At 44.6% G+C, this 16,489-nt stretch overlaps 1 protein-coding gene across 1 annotated transcript in view; it reads right to left on the reverse strand.

Annotated features, from left to right (window-relative positions):
- Window positions 1-335: 335 nt before the first annotated feature.
- The window catches only part of GRHL3 (grainyhead like transcription factor 3), a 46,169-nt gene continuing 30,015 nt past the window's right edge, over window positions 336-16,489 (reverse strand). The window contains exons 12-16 of the mRNA XM_069079090.1: window positions 14,603-14,637; window positions 12,709-12,797; window positions 11,483-11,568; window positions 9,260-9,324; window positions 336-2,180 (exon numbers count right to left, since the gene is read on the reverse strand). Coding sequence (XP_068935191.1) covers window positions 2,066-2,180; window positions 9,260-9,324; window positions 11,483-11,568; window positions 12,709-12,797; window positions 14,603-14,637 — 390 coding nt within the window. The 3' untranslated portion in view covers window positions 336-2,065. The remainder of the gene's footprint in view (window positions 2,181-9,259; window positions 9,325-11,482; window positions 11,569-12,708; window positions 12,798-14,602; window positions 14,638-16,489) is intronic.

Below are 16,489 nucleotides of genomic sequence, written 5' to 3' on the forward strand. Positions count from 1 at the left end.
AAAATACAATCCTCCAAGTAGGTGCTATTGTCAAAGCTACAATGATCCCCCCTTAATGTGTGGGGCTTGGATGCAGCAGGAATTCCAAATCCTCAGATCTTCCCATATCTGACATCTCTATCCTCACCATTCCAGAAACTTCTTTGTCAGTCTTCAAAATGGGGAACATTTATAGGTTGGGGGAGAGAGAGAGAAGGAGAGAGAGAGAAAGGACAGAGAAAGAGAGAGACAGAGAAACCGAAAGAGAGAGAAGATTCATTGTCAAATGAGGCTGACCTGCTTGATTCTCTGATTTCTGGAGACATTAGCAAAAGGAAGCAATACTGAATCTGATGTGTTGGGTAGGCAATCCTTTATTACTAAATGACATACTAATACAAAAAGTTTTTTTAAAAAAATCCAAGAAATGTGAAATAACACATTGTTTGAAATGATAAAAATGTACCGTGAAAAATATAAAATGTTGCATATATATATATACACAATACATATTTATATTTTATATATATATAACACATAGACAAGCATAACGAGGCACTATTTCACACATTAACATGGCATCAGTATACAACAATATTCAATAAAATACGGCAGCAAATGACATTGTATGGTACTATGACCAGTAACATAGTTTCAAACAATGTGGCGGCAACTATTAGCATGTATGAAATGACAACATAATATCAAGCAACTACAGACTTGATATTAAGGAATAACACCACACTAATAGCAACATGATACTAAGGAAAGCATATGATTTGCAACAGAAAGGGCAGATATACAGTTGTGTCTAGTGGTAAAAAGTTAACAACATGCTTTGGAATGATCATCTATCAAGTACACAATCACATAGGTTGAACTGCGTGTCTGAACTCAAATTATGTCTCCAGTAACAGATCTGAACAATTACAATGGCAACAAGGCATTGGTTTGCAGCCATGATGAATTATAACAGTACCAAAGAGAAACATGGCCTCAATTAGGAATGGAGTATCAGGGAATAACAATCAGAGAACATCCATGAGATCATTAGTAAAACTGGCATCAGCAAATAACAGAATGATGAGTAATGACATTGTATGACCAGTAACAGTTTTGAATAATGTGGCAGCAACTATTGGCATGGCAACATAATATCAAGCAACTACAGACTTGATATTAAGTAGTAACATCATGCTAATAGCAACATGGTACCAAGGAAGGCATATGATCTGCAACAGAAAGGGCAGATGTAGAGTTGTCTCCATTGGTAACAGTAATTAACAAGCAATCCTGGGAGAACCTATCAAGTATGCAAATATATGAACTGAACTTGATGTCTGGTGGCAATATAGATTCTAAGGCAGACCTAATTAATAACAATGATAAGGTGTCCGATTATAGCAATGAAAAATTGTAACAATATCAAACAGCAGCATGACTTCAGTTAAGAATGAGGTGACAGGTGATGGCGATATCAAGGCGCAACAAAGTAGCAACATAGACCAGATTATTAGTGACCCTGGCATCAGAGAATGAAACAGTACAAAATATTAACTCAGAAATTCCTTTGAATCCTCCCTTGAGAGCAACAATATTCATACTTTGGTTCGGGACAATGAGTGAGGAGTGTGGGGCCTGGTTTGGCTGGCTCTGCCTTCAAATGTTTTTTTCTTGCATGAATGGAATTTCCCCATCTGCCTCTCTGTTCTTCTGTCTGGAAATGGAGATGATAAATATGAGATACCAGAAGAGTGACCTTGGACACCAAGACCACCAATATCCCAACCAAAACATCTTGCCACTGGGTACAACATGGCAGCCCCCGTGCAAGAAGTCAGAAGGTTCTGCTCTCAAGAGTGGGATAGGCTGATGTCTCTGGATTCAAAGACTGAGCAAAGGCTCCTCTTGGGAGTTGCAAAGGCTATTTCTGAAGACTGCACATCTTCTCTTCCAGGCGAGTGCATTCAAGTAAGTGAGAACACTGAGGAATAGAAAGAGGTCGTGTTGGGCTTTTAGGGCTACGCTCTGGCTCTGGGAGTCAAATGTAGGCCCATAGGTCCAAGGGCAGAGCAATGCTGGGGCCCTAGAGCTCCTTCAGGATAATCTGAATTTTGCCATCAAGTTCTCCCATGTCAAGCAGGAAGGCCACATGGTTACTGTAGTGCTGGATGATGTTGTTGTCCATGTTCACCAAGATCCTGGAAAAGGAGAGAGGAGAGGATGAGCAGACCCACAAGATGGAAGGACCTCAGTGTCAAGGTTCAAGTACTGTGAAGGGATCTAAAGCTGGGAACAACTGGAGAATTCAAGATGAGACTCGTAGGTTCTTTTTTTTTTTTTATCTTTAATGATATTATTGCAAATTTTTAGAGAAAAAAGGTTTTAAACAGTTACTTTTTATAAAAACTTCACAAATTATGTATTGTGGTTTAATGTAATCTCCACAAAATGAGAAGCCAAATTGAATGTATTTTTAATTATATTTAAAGCCTCATAGGTTCTTAAGAGTGAAAATTCTCCCTTTCCCAATGACTACATTAAATATTTCTCTCTCTCTGGGGTCTCCTCAGGTGGATGGCTCTCCTGACTACTAAGCACAACTGCCTTAACCTAAAAATTGGACAATTGTAGGGCCATAGAGGCATTGAATGTAGGTGCTAAGAGGGACCTTAGAACACAAAATGTCAGAATTGGGAGGGCCTTTAGAACAGGGAATGTCGGAAACTAGAAGGTTGCTTAGAACATAGAATATCAGAGTTGGGAGGAACCTTAAAACACAGAATGTCAGAGCTGGAAGGGATCTTAAACCATGGAATATCAGAGCTGGGTGGCTCCTTAGAACATGGAATGTCAGATCTGGATAGAGGAGGAACCTTACAGCATAGAATGTTAGAGCTGAGAGAAACCTTAGAACCCTGCATGTCCGAGCTGGAAGGACCATTAGAACATTGAATATCAGAGCTGGGCAGGGTCTTGGAACATGGCATATCAGAGTGGTAGAAGACCTCAGAACATGGAATTTTAGAGGTGGAAGGGATCTTAGAAAATAAGAACCATCACACTAGGATTAATACTAATCTACTCCTTATACAACCCTTGAAGTTTGTCAAATTGCTTTGCTTTTCTTGAGGAGGCAGATCACACACATATTGTTATCTCCACTTGAGAGGTAAAGTAAGAAACTCAAGATCACAGAGTTAGTTCTTGCCAAACCAGTGGCTTGAACCCATTTTAGTCTGTCATACCATAAGGCACTGTCCCACATGGTACAGACCTTTCCCTTCCCTTGGCTCCCACCAGAGCTGCTGCTATACCTAAACACTAGACAACATTGGCCCAAGGTTGGGCAGGATGAATCACAGTCCTGGTGAGCAGTGAGCAGGGCAAGTTTTTCTCAACTCCAACCAGTCATTAGGCAAACCATGGAGCCTTGGGGATGGAGGAGTCCTTCACAGGCTTATCTCTGGCAGCATCCAGAGAGCTGTTATTCTCTGGGCTGAAGGTCTCTGCTCGAGGTTAGGGTGCTCACAGAACCATGTGCATCCTGGTTGATCACTGCCAGTTAGAAGAGTTCTTTCCTGGAGTCATACTTAGACTTATTTGCTAGTCAGTTTCACAGAGGGCCCTTTGTCTTGCTGTTCTTGGGGTAGGGGAAGGTCAGAGGGGAGCCTCTAGGACCTCATCAGATTCAAAGCCTCTGGCCCCTGTGGCCAAAATGGGCTTCTTTCTCTGCCTTGAGGAGGGAAGAGCACTGACATAAGAGTTATTGAATGAAAGAATCATCTATCTCAGGGACCATAGAGGCCACCTAGTCCAAACCTGTCAGTTTACAGATGAGAAAGCTAAGGATACAGTGATTATTGTCTATGATTCCCCTAGATTGAAAATGGCTGAGCTAGGATTCCAACCAGGGTCTCTAGAGAACTGCAAGGGATCTCAGAGGTCATGTACTCAGTCAAATCTCCTCATTTTACAGATGTGGAAACTGTGGCTAAGACAAGGGAAGTGGCTTGCCCAAGTTCAAAGAGGTACTAGGGAACAGAAGTAGAATTTCAACCTGGGTCCCATGAGGCCCAAACCAACTGATCTTTCCATTGAACCCAATGCCTCCCTGTGAATTCTAGAAGGTCACAGAGCAGAAGCTTATTCCCTTCTGTCAAGATTTCCTTGTTTAGGTTAAAGTCTTGCCTTGTAGCTTTCTCCCTCCCCACCCCCAGCCTGTCCCTTCTCAGGCAGAGGGGAACCCCAGAAGGAGACAATTGGTTGTAGTTTCAATCTCCCTCCCACCTCATCTTGTTTAGGCTCTGAAAACAATGTAAATCTGGTCTTTTCAGCTGGAAGATGTGTATAAAGGGGTATGAATACCCCAGCACCTAAAGCAACAGCAAGCATAATGTGTGACCTGATTGTCATTTTTACTATCTGTCTCACTTCACATTAAAAACCTGGCCAGGAGCCAGCAAAAACAATGTATTAGTTAATCTTCCAAGCACTCAGTGATGCTTGCAAGGCTGATGGTATCTCTCTTTGTCCAGAGGACTTGCTGTGTAGCTTTATGAAAATAAACTTGGCCATTTATTAGAATTTCCTGTTCATCAGATTACAGAGAGAACTGGACCCAGGGAAGGGTAGGGAGTCAGCAGGGCCTCTTCAGAAAAGCATTTCTAGGGGGATATTTCTCCTGATCTGCTCATTTGAAGCAGCCCAATCAGAGCCACCTTAGAATTAGGGTTAGAAATTCTTACAATCTGCAAAAGGTGTTCCTGCTTCAGTAGAACCTTCCAAGAGACACACCCTAAGTCAACCCTGCCATAGGGTTAAGAACTGTAATTGTCCTCTCCTTAGAGGGAAAGATGGAAGAAGTGGGGTAGTGTGTGTAGTGGTAAGAATATTGAATTTAGAGTCAGAAGATGTGGGGGTGAATCATGCTTCTGCCACTTCAATGGAAAATATCTTTTGGGAAGGGCTTGGGACACTGTTTCCCTAACTGTAAAGTGTGGTATTAGGCTAGATAGGATCCCAGTTCTAAGTCTGTGACCCTAATCCCTATGAAAATGTGGGGGATAGGCTCAATAAACGCAAAGGTCTCTCCCATTTCTGACATTGTCTGTTCCAAGGCTCCTTCTAACTCTGACATTCCATGTTCTACAATCCCTCCTAACTCAAAATTCTGTGTTCTCAGAATGGTCCCTTCTGGCTCTATCATTCTATGTCTCAAGGTCTCATTCAGCTTTGATTCTATAGTCTAAGGCCTCTTTTATCATTCTATCTTCTATGGTTTTTTTTTTTTTAAAGCAATCGGGATTAAGTAACTTGCTCAAGGTTACACGGCCAGGTGTTTCTGGGTGGGTGCTAAGTGTCTGAGCCCGGGATCTCCAGGTCAGCCCGACACTGGAGCCGGTGCTCTCACTCTCTGTGCTACCTGGCCGCCCTTTTCTATGGGTATTTTGCACCAACATTTTAGCTTAATTCTGACATCTGATTTTCTGAAATACCTTTCTAGCTTAGGCATTCTGTGTTCGAAAGTGCCAATTCAACTTTAAACCCTATGAATCTGCCAGCATTCCAGCTGGTAGACTGGGGAAAGAAGCTCCCAACTGGGCTTCCAGGAGCTGCCCAGACTACTAATGCCTTCCCCTTGTGAACTTTTCAGAATCCACCACATTTTATCCTCCAAACTGCTGGGGAGAGCCAAAGACTCTGCTTACCCTGCCCCCAAACCTTGAGAGTTTTGGTAAGCAAGTCAGAAGGAAGAAACCAAGGGAAAGTCACTCTGGGCTTGTTGGGGCAAGGCAGCATTCAGCACTGAGCTGGGCTTCTGATTCAGCTCCAGTTAGCACGGGAGCCCCAGTTTAAAACCGAAACTTAACTAAACAAAACACACACACAGCCATTCTCAGGGCTCCTGGTGATGAGCTCATTAGAGAATCATACATCTTAGAGCTGGAAGAGATCTCAAGAAATCTTGCCTTCTGCCTGTAGGTACGTCAATGGCAATTGTTCCTATTTCACAGATGAAGCAACTGAGACCTTAAAAAGTTATATGCCTTAAAAGTTATACACCAAATTAGTGGCAGAGCCAGAACTGAGAACTGGAACTGATTTATCTCCTGAATCCTAGTCCATATTCTGCTCTGCTGATGCCTTCATGAAGCCTCCTTCCCTTGGGAAACTTCTTTCCTTGATTTGTGGTCTGTGGTGAAGAGAATGGTCATAGTGGTGAATGAGAGGAGACAGACATATTGAGGACTCTTATGTGAAGAGACAGCATGGCCCAGGGAATAAACCTCAAACACATACCATGTGGGTCAAGGAGACCCAAGTTCAAATTCCAGCTTAGACAGTTACCAGCTATGTAGACATGAGTAAGGCCATAGATTCCTCATCTACAAAGTGACAATCCTCTCATTTGTTGAAAGGCAATTCAATCTCAGCGGAAAGAGTTCTGGTCCTTGAATCAGAACAACTATGTTTGAAGCCTAATTCTGAAACTGACTACTTGTGTAATTTTAAGTTTTGAGGGTCTCAGTTTCCTCATCTTAAAAATAAGGAAGTTGGACTAACTGGCCTCTGAGGGCCCTTCCAGATCCAGATCTATGCCTCACAGGACTGTTGTAGGGAAAGCAATTTATAAACCAAATGTGAGCTATACTTATTATGAAAAGATCCCGAATTTCCCTATCTCATCCTTTATTAGCCAAGTCACTTTGGTCAGGGTACTTCTGGTTTTGTGTTTCAGTTTCCTTGTCTGTAAAATGGGAGATAATCTCACCTGTCTTCTTTCCTCTACTTGCTTTTGTGGGCAGGAAAAGGGCTATTCTATGCCTGAGCTGTTACTGATTTTCTAACATGTCCTCTCTGTGCACTGGTAGGGTTGGTCAGAAGGAAGAGGGACAGGTGGTTAGGACCCTTGCCCAGCCCCTCCCCTCAACCCTTTGTCAACTCTCAGTCCCAGCCCAGGGAACATTATGGAGAGGGGGTGGTGGTCAGGTAAGGGGGACTCACAAAACCTCTAAAAGGAAAAGGCCCAGACAATGTCTGGAGGCAGAATTCCTGGTCTCCTTCCAGAGGCTATTAATAAGTAAAAGAGTACAATGCTGCTGGGGGCAGGGGGCTGAGGAGGATGAGGGGTGGGAGAAGAGAATCACCCTGGGGAGGGATTTAGAGGGAGAGGTCTCAGTTTCGGGCCATTGTCCAGGCAGAACTGGGGATGGGTGGGGAAGAGTCTTTCAGTTAACCAGTTGGTATTATTTACTGTTAATCACTCATAAATAATGATTCCCCAATCAGCAGCCAGCACATAATGACTGCAAATTGTTGCTTCCCAGACACTGGCTGGGCTCGGAGGAGGCCAAACCTGCCCACTCCTGCTATGGGTGGGGTTGGGGGGGGGGCACAGGAGGTGGGAGGGAGATGTCTGGCTCAGTACATGTGAATTTCAACAGAAAAACAGAGGGTGCTGACTCCCATCAGGGGAGGCAGAAGAGGGAAGGGGGAGGGCGGGTAATAAAAATACTGACATTTATATAGTAATTTCAGGTTCACAAAGTAATTTGCATTCATTTTCTCATTTGATGTTAGCTGATGCCCCAATATTTTCCAATTCGAAAAGTACTCATTAAATACCTACTGTGTACCCTGTGTCCAACTACTCTATAGAATGAAAACTCCCCTGCCTCTCCCCCCACCCCCAAAGCCAGACTGGCCTCCTTCTTGCTCCCTAAACAATCCTATAATCCTTATTAACAGTTTTTATTTCTTTTCTTTTCTTTTCTTTTTTTTAGCAATCGGGGTTAAGTAAACAGTTTTTATTTCTAAAGTTCTTAAAGGTTTGTATAGTATTTTCCTCATAACAACCCCCTGAGGTAGGAAACATAAGCATTATTGTTCCCCTTTTTTCAGATGGGGAAACTGAGACTCAGAGAGGGGAAATGACTTGGCTAAGTTACGAAGCTAGTTGTGTCATAGTCACAATACTAATGAGGGTCTCCTGACACCAAGCCCAGTGCTTCTGCCACTGTCCTTCCCTTCTCTGCCCACCTCTCCTCTGCCACTGCAAATCATACATGGACATGCACAATAAAACAAAAGTGTCTTGCTCCTTTTAACTCCAACAATTCTGTCTATTGGATTTTGACATGATGTCAGTGGGATCCCTGGGAGGAAACCAGCCCGGTGGTGGAGTAGAAACTTTGTAAGACTAGCAATAATGATAACCATCACTGGCACTTATATAATACGTTAAGGTTTGCAAAGCATTTTACATATGCTATCTTATTTGATCCTCACAACAACCCTGGGATGTCGGTGCTATTATGATCCCCCTTTCACAGATGATAAAATTGAGGCTAATTAGAGGTTAAGTGACTTGCCCAGCTGCACACAGCCAGTAAATGTCTGAGGCAGGATTAGCACCCAGATCTCCCTGATTCAGAGGCCAGCGCTTTATCCACTTTCAACACCTGCCAATAGTCAAAGGAGCTGGGGTGGAATTTCTTCCTGGACTTCCCATACTACCTATGTAACTCTAGCCTCAGTTTTCTCCTCTGTAAAATGAGGGGGGTTGCACTGAATTATCTCTAAGACCCCTCCCAGTCAGCCTTTAGGCTTAAGTGGTTTTACTCCCAAATTCTTTCAGTCTGAGTATGACACATTGGTCTGAGGCAGGCTCTTAACAGGCTTATATCTCCCAGTACCATTCCTCATTGTCTCCCCCAGGGGGTCTTGCTCTGGCTCCCATCAGAATGATTTCTAAGGCTGCTCTATCCTACACAGAATGGGGAGAATGGGAGTGGGGACAAGCTCCTGAACACTGAAAAGGTCTATTGTAGGCAAGCTACCATACCCATTCAGCATAGGGAAATGATGAGACACTCAGACTCAGAACCTTAAAATGTTGGGAAAAAGCTGGAAGAGATCTCAGGACTGAGAGGGGCTTTAGAACACAGGATGTCAGAGCTAGGAGGGCCCTTAGAACATGGAATGTCAGCTGGGAGGAGTCTCAGTACATAGAACATTAGACTGGATGAGGGTAGAAGGTGAGCTTAGCCCATTCTCTTGAGGGCTTGGGGGATGCTTCCCCATCGCCTTCCCTCTCAGAACCATTAGCTAAGCCAGGAACTCACACAGACACCAACTCCATTCACCTGGACACAAGGAAGCCCTTTATGTCTTGGGTCCCACCAGTGGGTTGGACCTACTTGTGATTTATAACCTTGTTAAGGCCAAAGACTGTAGACAAGTAAGTGCCAGCATTTCCCTGAGTACTGTTACTTACCCGCGCTTGCATTTTTTATAGACTTTGTAAATGCTTTCTTCAGGAAAACCGTACTTCTCAGAGATCTGCAAGAGAACAGCCAGGAATTCATTTGCATGATGCCAAGGCCATATTTGAACAGCCCTCTAAGGTTACTTTCTACCAGCTCTATATGTATCTTATATGTACCTATGTAGTTATAGGTTTTCTCCATTATTCAAGTATAAACTGCTTGAAGGCAGGGATTCTTTTTACCTTTCATTGCATCTCTAGCCCTTAGCACATTGCCTGACTCAGTGACAGGTAAGCCAGTCAGTGACACTCCATGGTCCACAGCTAGTTTTGAAGGGATTGGAGAGGTCATTAAGTTCAATCCCTGGCCTGATGTTCTCCATAGTATGGTCATCTAGCCTCAATTTGAACACCTCCAGGGTCAGGGAACTCACTAGCTCCAGAAGCGATCCATCCCATTGTTGGAGGGCCCAGTTTGGGAAATCCTTCCTCCTGCTGAACCCTGTGAACAAGCCCTGTGGATGTCTCCATCTCAGTCTATGCAAGACCACTTGGTTTCATTTCTGTTAAATCTCACAGAGAAACAGGTTTGCAAGGCTAACAAAGGCACTGGCCCATCATAAAGCAGCCATCAGATTATGGAGAATTTACAGCCTGTGCTTTTCCCGAGGAGCCAATGTTATAGCAGCCAGGGAGATAACCATCACAGAAATATGCCTCATGTGTCCCTCCCGCAACCCAGCTCCCCAAATCCCCCTGGAACAGGGAGAGCCACAGAGGAGCTGGGGCTTCAGGTTTCACTTTAATGGACCCTAGATAGGATCAGAGAGATGTTGGCTTTTTTCATTATAGCCAAAAATATGAAAACCTTTTTGGGATTTTAGTGGGTTGCTGGTTCAACCTGAGTCAATAATGTATGTGAGAGACCAAAAGAAGGGAGGAAAAAAAGCCTATACAGCTTTCAGGCTTTATTGATGGAATCAGAGAGTCTAGACACCACAGGCCTGGTCTGAGTATTGCCCGTGAGGGAGGAAGGCCTCATGAGTGCCATGCTCAAAGCTGGGTCCCCCATTTTAGGAAGGAACCTGACAAAGTGGTCTACATCCAGTGAAAGTAATCATTATGGGGGGCGGGGCAGAGGGAGGGTTGACAACCATGCCATATCAGCATTGAGCAAAGGAAATGGACATGTCTAGAGTCCACCCCAGTGCCTTATATATAACTTTAGAAACGTGTGTGGAATATAATTGGTGACTGTTTAGCCTGGAGGAAGGAAGACAATGGAGTGGGGCTGGAAGGCACGGTAACTGTTATCAAATATCTTTGAAGGCCTGTCCTGTGGAAGATAGATCGGCCCCAGAGAGCAGAAGCAGGAGCAGAGGATGAGAGGCAAATTTGGGTTCCATGTATAGGAATGAGTACTTTCTATCCAGTAGTGTGTACAGCAATACAATACTGCTGCCTCTGGAAGTAGCTAGTTCTCCATCATTAGAGGCGTTCGTAAGAAAATGGGAAAAACATGTCAAGAATGCGGTGATGGGAGTTCCTGATTGAGATAGTGAACTAGATGGTCTGCCATTCCATGTTCTAAAGCCCTTCCTATCCTGACATTCCATGTTCTAAGGCCCCTCCCAGTCCTCACATTCTCTGTTCTAAGGTCCTTCCTAGCCCTGACATTCTATGTTCTAAGGCCCCTCTCAGTCCTGACATTCCATGTTCTAAGGTCCTTCCTAGCCCTGACATTCTCTGTTCTAAGGCCCCTCCCAGTCCTGACATTCCATGTTCTAAGGCTCCTCCCAGTCCTGACATTCTCTGTTCTAAGGCCCTTCCTAGCCCTGAAATTCCATGTTCTAAGGGCCCTCCCAACTCTGACACTCTCTCTTTTGAACAGGAGCTTGGTATAAGCTTGAACTTGGAATCAGACTTCTCAATAGCCCTTTTAGCTCTAAATCTATGACCCTGGGATCACCCTTCTTGTTCTCACATTTGATGTTTCCAGGTCATGTCTGGTTCTAACACTTGATTCTCTAAGATGCCTTTTGAACCCCAAATGTGAAGACTAATAGAGGAGGAAGAAGGAAGCCAGATCTCCTTATTTAAGTGTCTGGGGGAAAAGAAAGGCTTGGGATGTGGAGATACCTGTATCCTACTGTGATTATCCAAGCTCCCTGGAGACCATCTTCTCTCCCTCTCCCCCTCCCTGAGGAAACTGAAGACCTGAAAAGAACTTACCGCATTCCTTAACCCTTTGAGGTCTGGGGTCTTCAGCATGAGGGCATCAAACACTTCCTCTGTCTCCCTCCGGACATATAACAAAACTGCAAAGGACAGGAAGCAGCTTTTAGTTAACATGAGAGGGAAGAATTAGGTCAATATAATCTCAGATATGGGGGGATCGATCGTAGGATGAGTGGATTGAGAGCTGGAAGAGACCTTATGTTTTATTAATTTCCCTCTAGCTCCTTCATTCTATAGGGACAGAATCAAGGCTCAGGGAGAATAATCAACCTTCCCAGGGGCAAATCAATAACAAGTAATAAAATTGGTATAAAATCCATCTTCTGATCCCAAATCCTATACTTTCCCCACTATACCATGAAATTTTGAGCCTCCTAAACTTTTTTTTGTTTTTGCTTTTTGGAGGGCAATCGGGGTTAAGCGACTTGCCCAAGGTCACATGGCTAGTTTTTGTGTTAAGTGTCTGAGGCCAGATTTGAACTCAGGTCCTCCTGACTCCAGGGCCAGTGCTCTATTCACTGTGCCACCTAGCTGTCCCTGCCTCCTAAACTTTTTACAGGGCCCAGAATGAAGAGAAGTAAGCACAGCTATCATTGTTTATCCAAGCCCTGAAGAATGTTCACCCACTTAAAATAGAATTGTGCTCATGGCCAGGGGCATGACACATTTCTTGGAAGACTAAAAGGTACTGCAAAGAGAAGACTGGTTTCAGAAGATCTGAGTTTAAGATTGAGTTTGTCACCTACCAACAGTCTGACTGTGGCAAATTACTTCACCTCTCTCTGAACCTATTTCCTCATCTCTAAAATGGGAATAATCTCATTTGTTCCACCTCCCTTAAATGCATTCACGTTCATAAAAACCCTTTGTAAGCTTTGAAAAGCTGTATATTGAAGATGTTTATTGTTATTCATCCCTCATATCAGATGTTAGCCCTCCTGGAGGGATACCAGGGACTGACCCATCCTGACTCTCTCAGAGAACGGGGCACAGATCAACATGGTGTGCTGGAAAGAACATGGGGCTTGGAGTCAGAGAACTTGTCTGTGTAACCCCGGGCAAAGCAATGCCAGGCCCTCTCTGGGCATTGGGGTTCTCCTCTGTGAGATGAGAGGACTGGACTCTGAATTCAGAGGTCCCTTTCTTTTCTAACCCTCTGATCCTATTAGATGGCACCTGGGGGTGGGAGGTGAGGGTGGGGTAGGGGAACAGTCACCTACCTCTCTGGAGATCATCTTCCTTGGCTTGCTTGGGAGGCAGAAGGTCAAAGTCATCAGAGAAGGGTGAACAGGTTCGTTTCAGAGGCAGCCTGAGGGGACAGAATAGCAGAGGGTTCCAGGTCAGGGGGCAGCAAAGAGAATCCACCAGCCATAGAAGCTGCATGAAAAGGGGCTGTCTTCTTTCTCATCAGGTGGATTTCTGAGGGGCCAGACAAAGAGCAGGGCTGGTCTTGCCTGTGCTGCCATATAGCTGGGACTGGTGTGAAGCATAAAGTTGGGGTTCCTCCAGACAGCACCACTGGACCTAGATTTAAAAGCCAGTGTTCTGGGTGTGTCAGAAGCCCCTGGAATGTGACCTGGGAAGTTGGAGGTTAAGTGTAGACAAGGGATTTTCTTAACTTTTGTTTTGGCCTGTATCTCTTCTGGTGAAACCTATGGACCCCCCTTCTCAGAATAATATATTTAAATACATAAATTTACAAAGGAAACCAATTATTTTGACATATAGTTATCAAAATACTAAAATCAGCTCACAGACCCCAGGTGATTCTATGTCTCTCAAAGAAACAGTCAGTAGAAGGAAAAGGCCCCAGTAGTGTTTCAGGGCACCATTCTCTGACAAACCCGTGTCATATAAGGTAGATTGTAAGTATTTATGTTTGTATGTTCCCTGCCTTCTAGAAGGTAAGTTCCACAAGGACAGGGACTGACCAGGTCTTATGAAATTAGCATAGTGTTCTGCAGATGTGTATTTATTTATTAAAAAAAATCTTGCACATAGTACTTAAGAAATCTTTCTCCAATGAAGGAATGAATGAGGGAATGAATGAATGACAGCTTTTGTGCATAATAGCCCTCAGAAGGAATGAAGTGATGGGGGAGGGAATAGGAATCCCTCCCCAGCACCGAGGTGTCTCACAAAGCCGCCAGCCAATCTCCCCATCTGCTAGGCCATCTCAGAGAGTCGAGAGTCGCTATTTTGTTTGTTTTTACAAGAGGTTGTCTCGCCAGAGATTAGCTGAGTTTTCACATAAAACAAGTCCAATAAAAACTGGGGGAGTTTCAATGAGAAAGGAAAATCTGGTCCCCAGCTCTGTGGTTGAGGCCCACGCCCTCCAGCCACTGGGCCTCCCATATGGGGCTGTTTTGAGCAAAGGTGGTCAGCCTTAAAGGGACGTTGGAATATGTCTGCTCATGGTAGGAGCTCAATACGTATATATCTGTCATTGCTAGAACAATGATCAGTGTTCTTTCTGTCTCGCCACTGTGGCTATGCTCTCTATTAATATAGATTGCAGCCAATCTGTGCCTTAGCAAGGTGGGGGTGGGGGGCATCTTCATATATTGTTAACCTAGTGCCTAGCCAGTGTGTGCTTAATAACTGAATGAATGAATTCCCATGGCAAAGAAGAAAATCATCCCCTTCTGGCCAAGTGTCAAATGTTGAGCTCCCATGCAATTATGGAGGCTGGGCCCTAAATGACATTAAAAAGTACATTCCTGCTGCAGCCCTCCAAGCCTTTCTAGCTAGGACTGGCATAGCCTTGCAGAACCCAGGGTCACCTCCACACCACAATGGAGCACAGAAGAGAGTCCAGGAGCTGCCCTACTTACATGCCCAATACTCAGCATAGCATTGGGCACACAGTAGGTGCTCAATAAATGCCCTTTCCTTTCCTTCATTCATGGAGAATTAATTATTAGTATAATTGCTGACTCCATGTCCCTTCTTAGGGAAGGATGAGCCCTGGGCAAAGGCTTATAAATGGGCTTGTGTAGGGGGAGCTGGGTACAGGAGGTAGGCATAAGCAGAGGGAGTGCATTGGGGAGGAGCATTGTACTGGAAGGGGGAGGAGGAGGAGGAGAGAAATAATAGGAACTATGATCTTCATACCTGTTTGTGCCGTTGTGGATGGTAGGAGAGCCAGACTAAAAATGCAAAAAGAAAGACATGTTCCATTAGTGAAGGATTGCTACTTGGGGCAGCCTGGTACAATGGTTAGACCACTGTGCTTGGAGTCAGGAAAACCTGGGGTCCTATTCTGGCTATTACACTTGCTAGATACAGGACCCTGGGCCCTTGAGCCTCAGGCAGCACTCTAAGACTTAGCAACTCACTGCTCTAGGACATTGCCCACTGTTAGTGAAGGGGAAGCCACCTCCTCCCAACGGGAGCCATCCCACTTTGGGCTATCACTTGTATTTCATTGTATAAAATCTACACCTGTCGGGGCGGCCAGGTAGCACAGCGAGTAAGAGCACCGGCTCCAGTGTCGGGATGACCTGGGATCGAATCCGGGCTCAGACACTTAGCACCAACCCAGAAATAACTGGCCGTGTAACCTTGAGCAAGTTACTTAACCCCAATTGCTTAAAAAAAAAAACTACACCTGTCTCTCTGGAACTCCCTCTTCTATCCTGCAAAAAGAATTGAAATACTCAAAGATAGCTCTCATCCCTACCCCCAGCTCACCCAAGTCTCCTTTCCTCCAGGCTAACCATTCCCTCTGCCTCTGATCCATTCTCATATGGCATGACCTCTGGGCCCTTCACTCTCCTGGGCATTCTTCTCTAAACGTTGGTCAGTATCCATCCTAAAAAAGTGATGCCTGGAACAGGACCCAAGCAGCCAGAGGAGGAATCTGATTGCTTTAGAGGACAGCAGACACCTTTTGTTCCAGACATTTTAACTGAAGCAGTGGAATCAGGAAGATCTGAGATCAAACTCTACCTCAGACACTCATTGGCTATGCGACAATGGACAAGTTCCCATCTCAGCCTCAGTTTCCTCATCTGTGAAAGGGGGATAATGATAGTACCCTGCTTCAGAGGGCTGTTGTGATCATCAAATAAGATAATCCATGTAGAGTACTTTGCAAACCCGAGAGCTACAGAAATGCTAGCTGTTGTTGCTACTATTATTCATAATAATGTAGCTGAAGCTTGCTCTCTTGGTGGCCAGATCGCACTGGTGACTCATATCGGCTCTGTGGTCAAGTAAAGCCCTCAGATCTTTCCCCCCTGAACCCTAGTTAGTCCTCCCCTCCCCCATCACCCCAATCCCCCATCCTGGGCTTGGGAGAAGGTGCTCATGATGGCACAGCCTTAGCTTTGAGACCTGTAAGGCCGATAACTTCAGTTTGCTCTGAAAAGATCATTCCCCAAACCTGGCTGCAGAGTGTGCACCTTCAACTTGGCCAGACATTTCATAAACATATGTTGTAAGTTACCATATGGAGCTGTCTGAACCCATAACCTCACTGATAGGGCTGAGTCAGGAGGCCTCCTGGGACCTTGCCAACATGTCGCCACATGCTGCCGCTGTGGCCTCAGGGAGGTGGATTATGTCATTCTACTGATGTCCCATGTGGCACGTCTCCTCGCTCCACTGAGGCCTCTCTGGCCTGGCTTCTCCACACTTATATGTTAGCTTCCTGGGGAAATCTTTATTCCTGGTGACAACCAGCTTCTAATTTACTCAGGCTTGGATTCTGATTGGGATCATGCCTCTGTTGCCAAAGGGAATGAGGGGTTTCTCCTAGCCCCTGGGAGTGCCTTCATCACTGGCACATTTAAGCACTTCCATATAGGGAATATAGGGGAATAGACCCATAATAGTAATGATGATAAAGTTTTAAGGTTTGCAAAGCACTTTTACATATGTGCCTGCATTATTACATTATTATTCCGATTTATTGTTGTTAAGTTACTTTTCAGTTGTGTGGGACTTTTTGTGACCCCATTTGGGATTTCCTTGGCAAAGATACTGGGTTTGCCATTT

The sequence above is a fragment of the Petaurus breviceps genome, unplaced genomic scaffold (genome assembly GCF_028583685.1).
Source record: "Petaurus breviceps papuanus isolate PSGF00001 unplaced genomic scaffold, PetGlider_PUasm1.0 91041, whole genome shotgun sequence".
Taxonomy (NCBI): domain Eukaryota; kingdom Metazoa; phylum Chordata; class Mammalia; order Diprotodontia; family Petauridae; genus Petaurus; species Petaurus breviceps.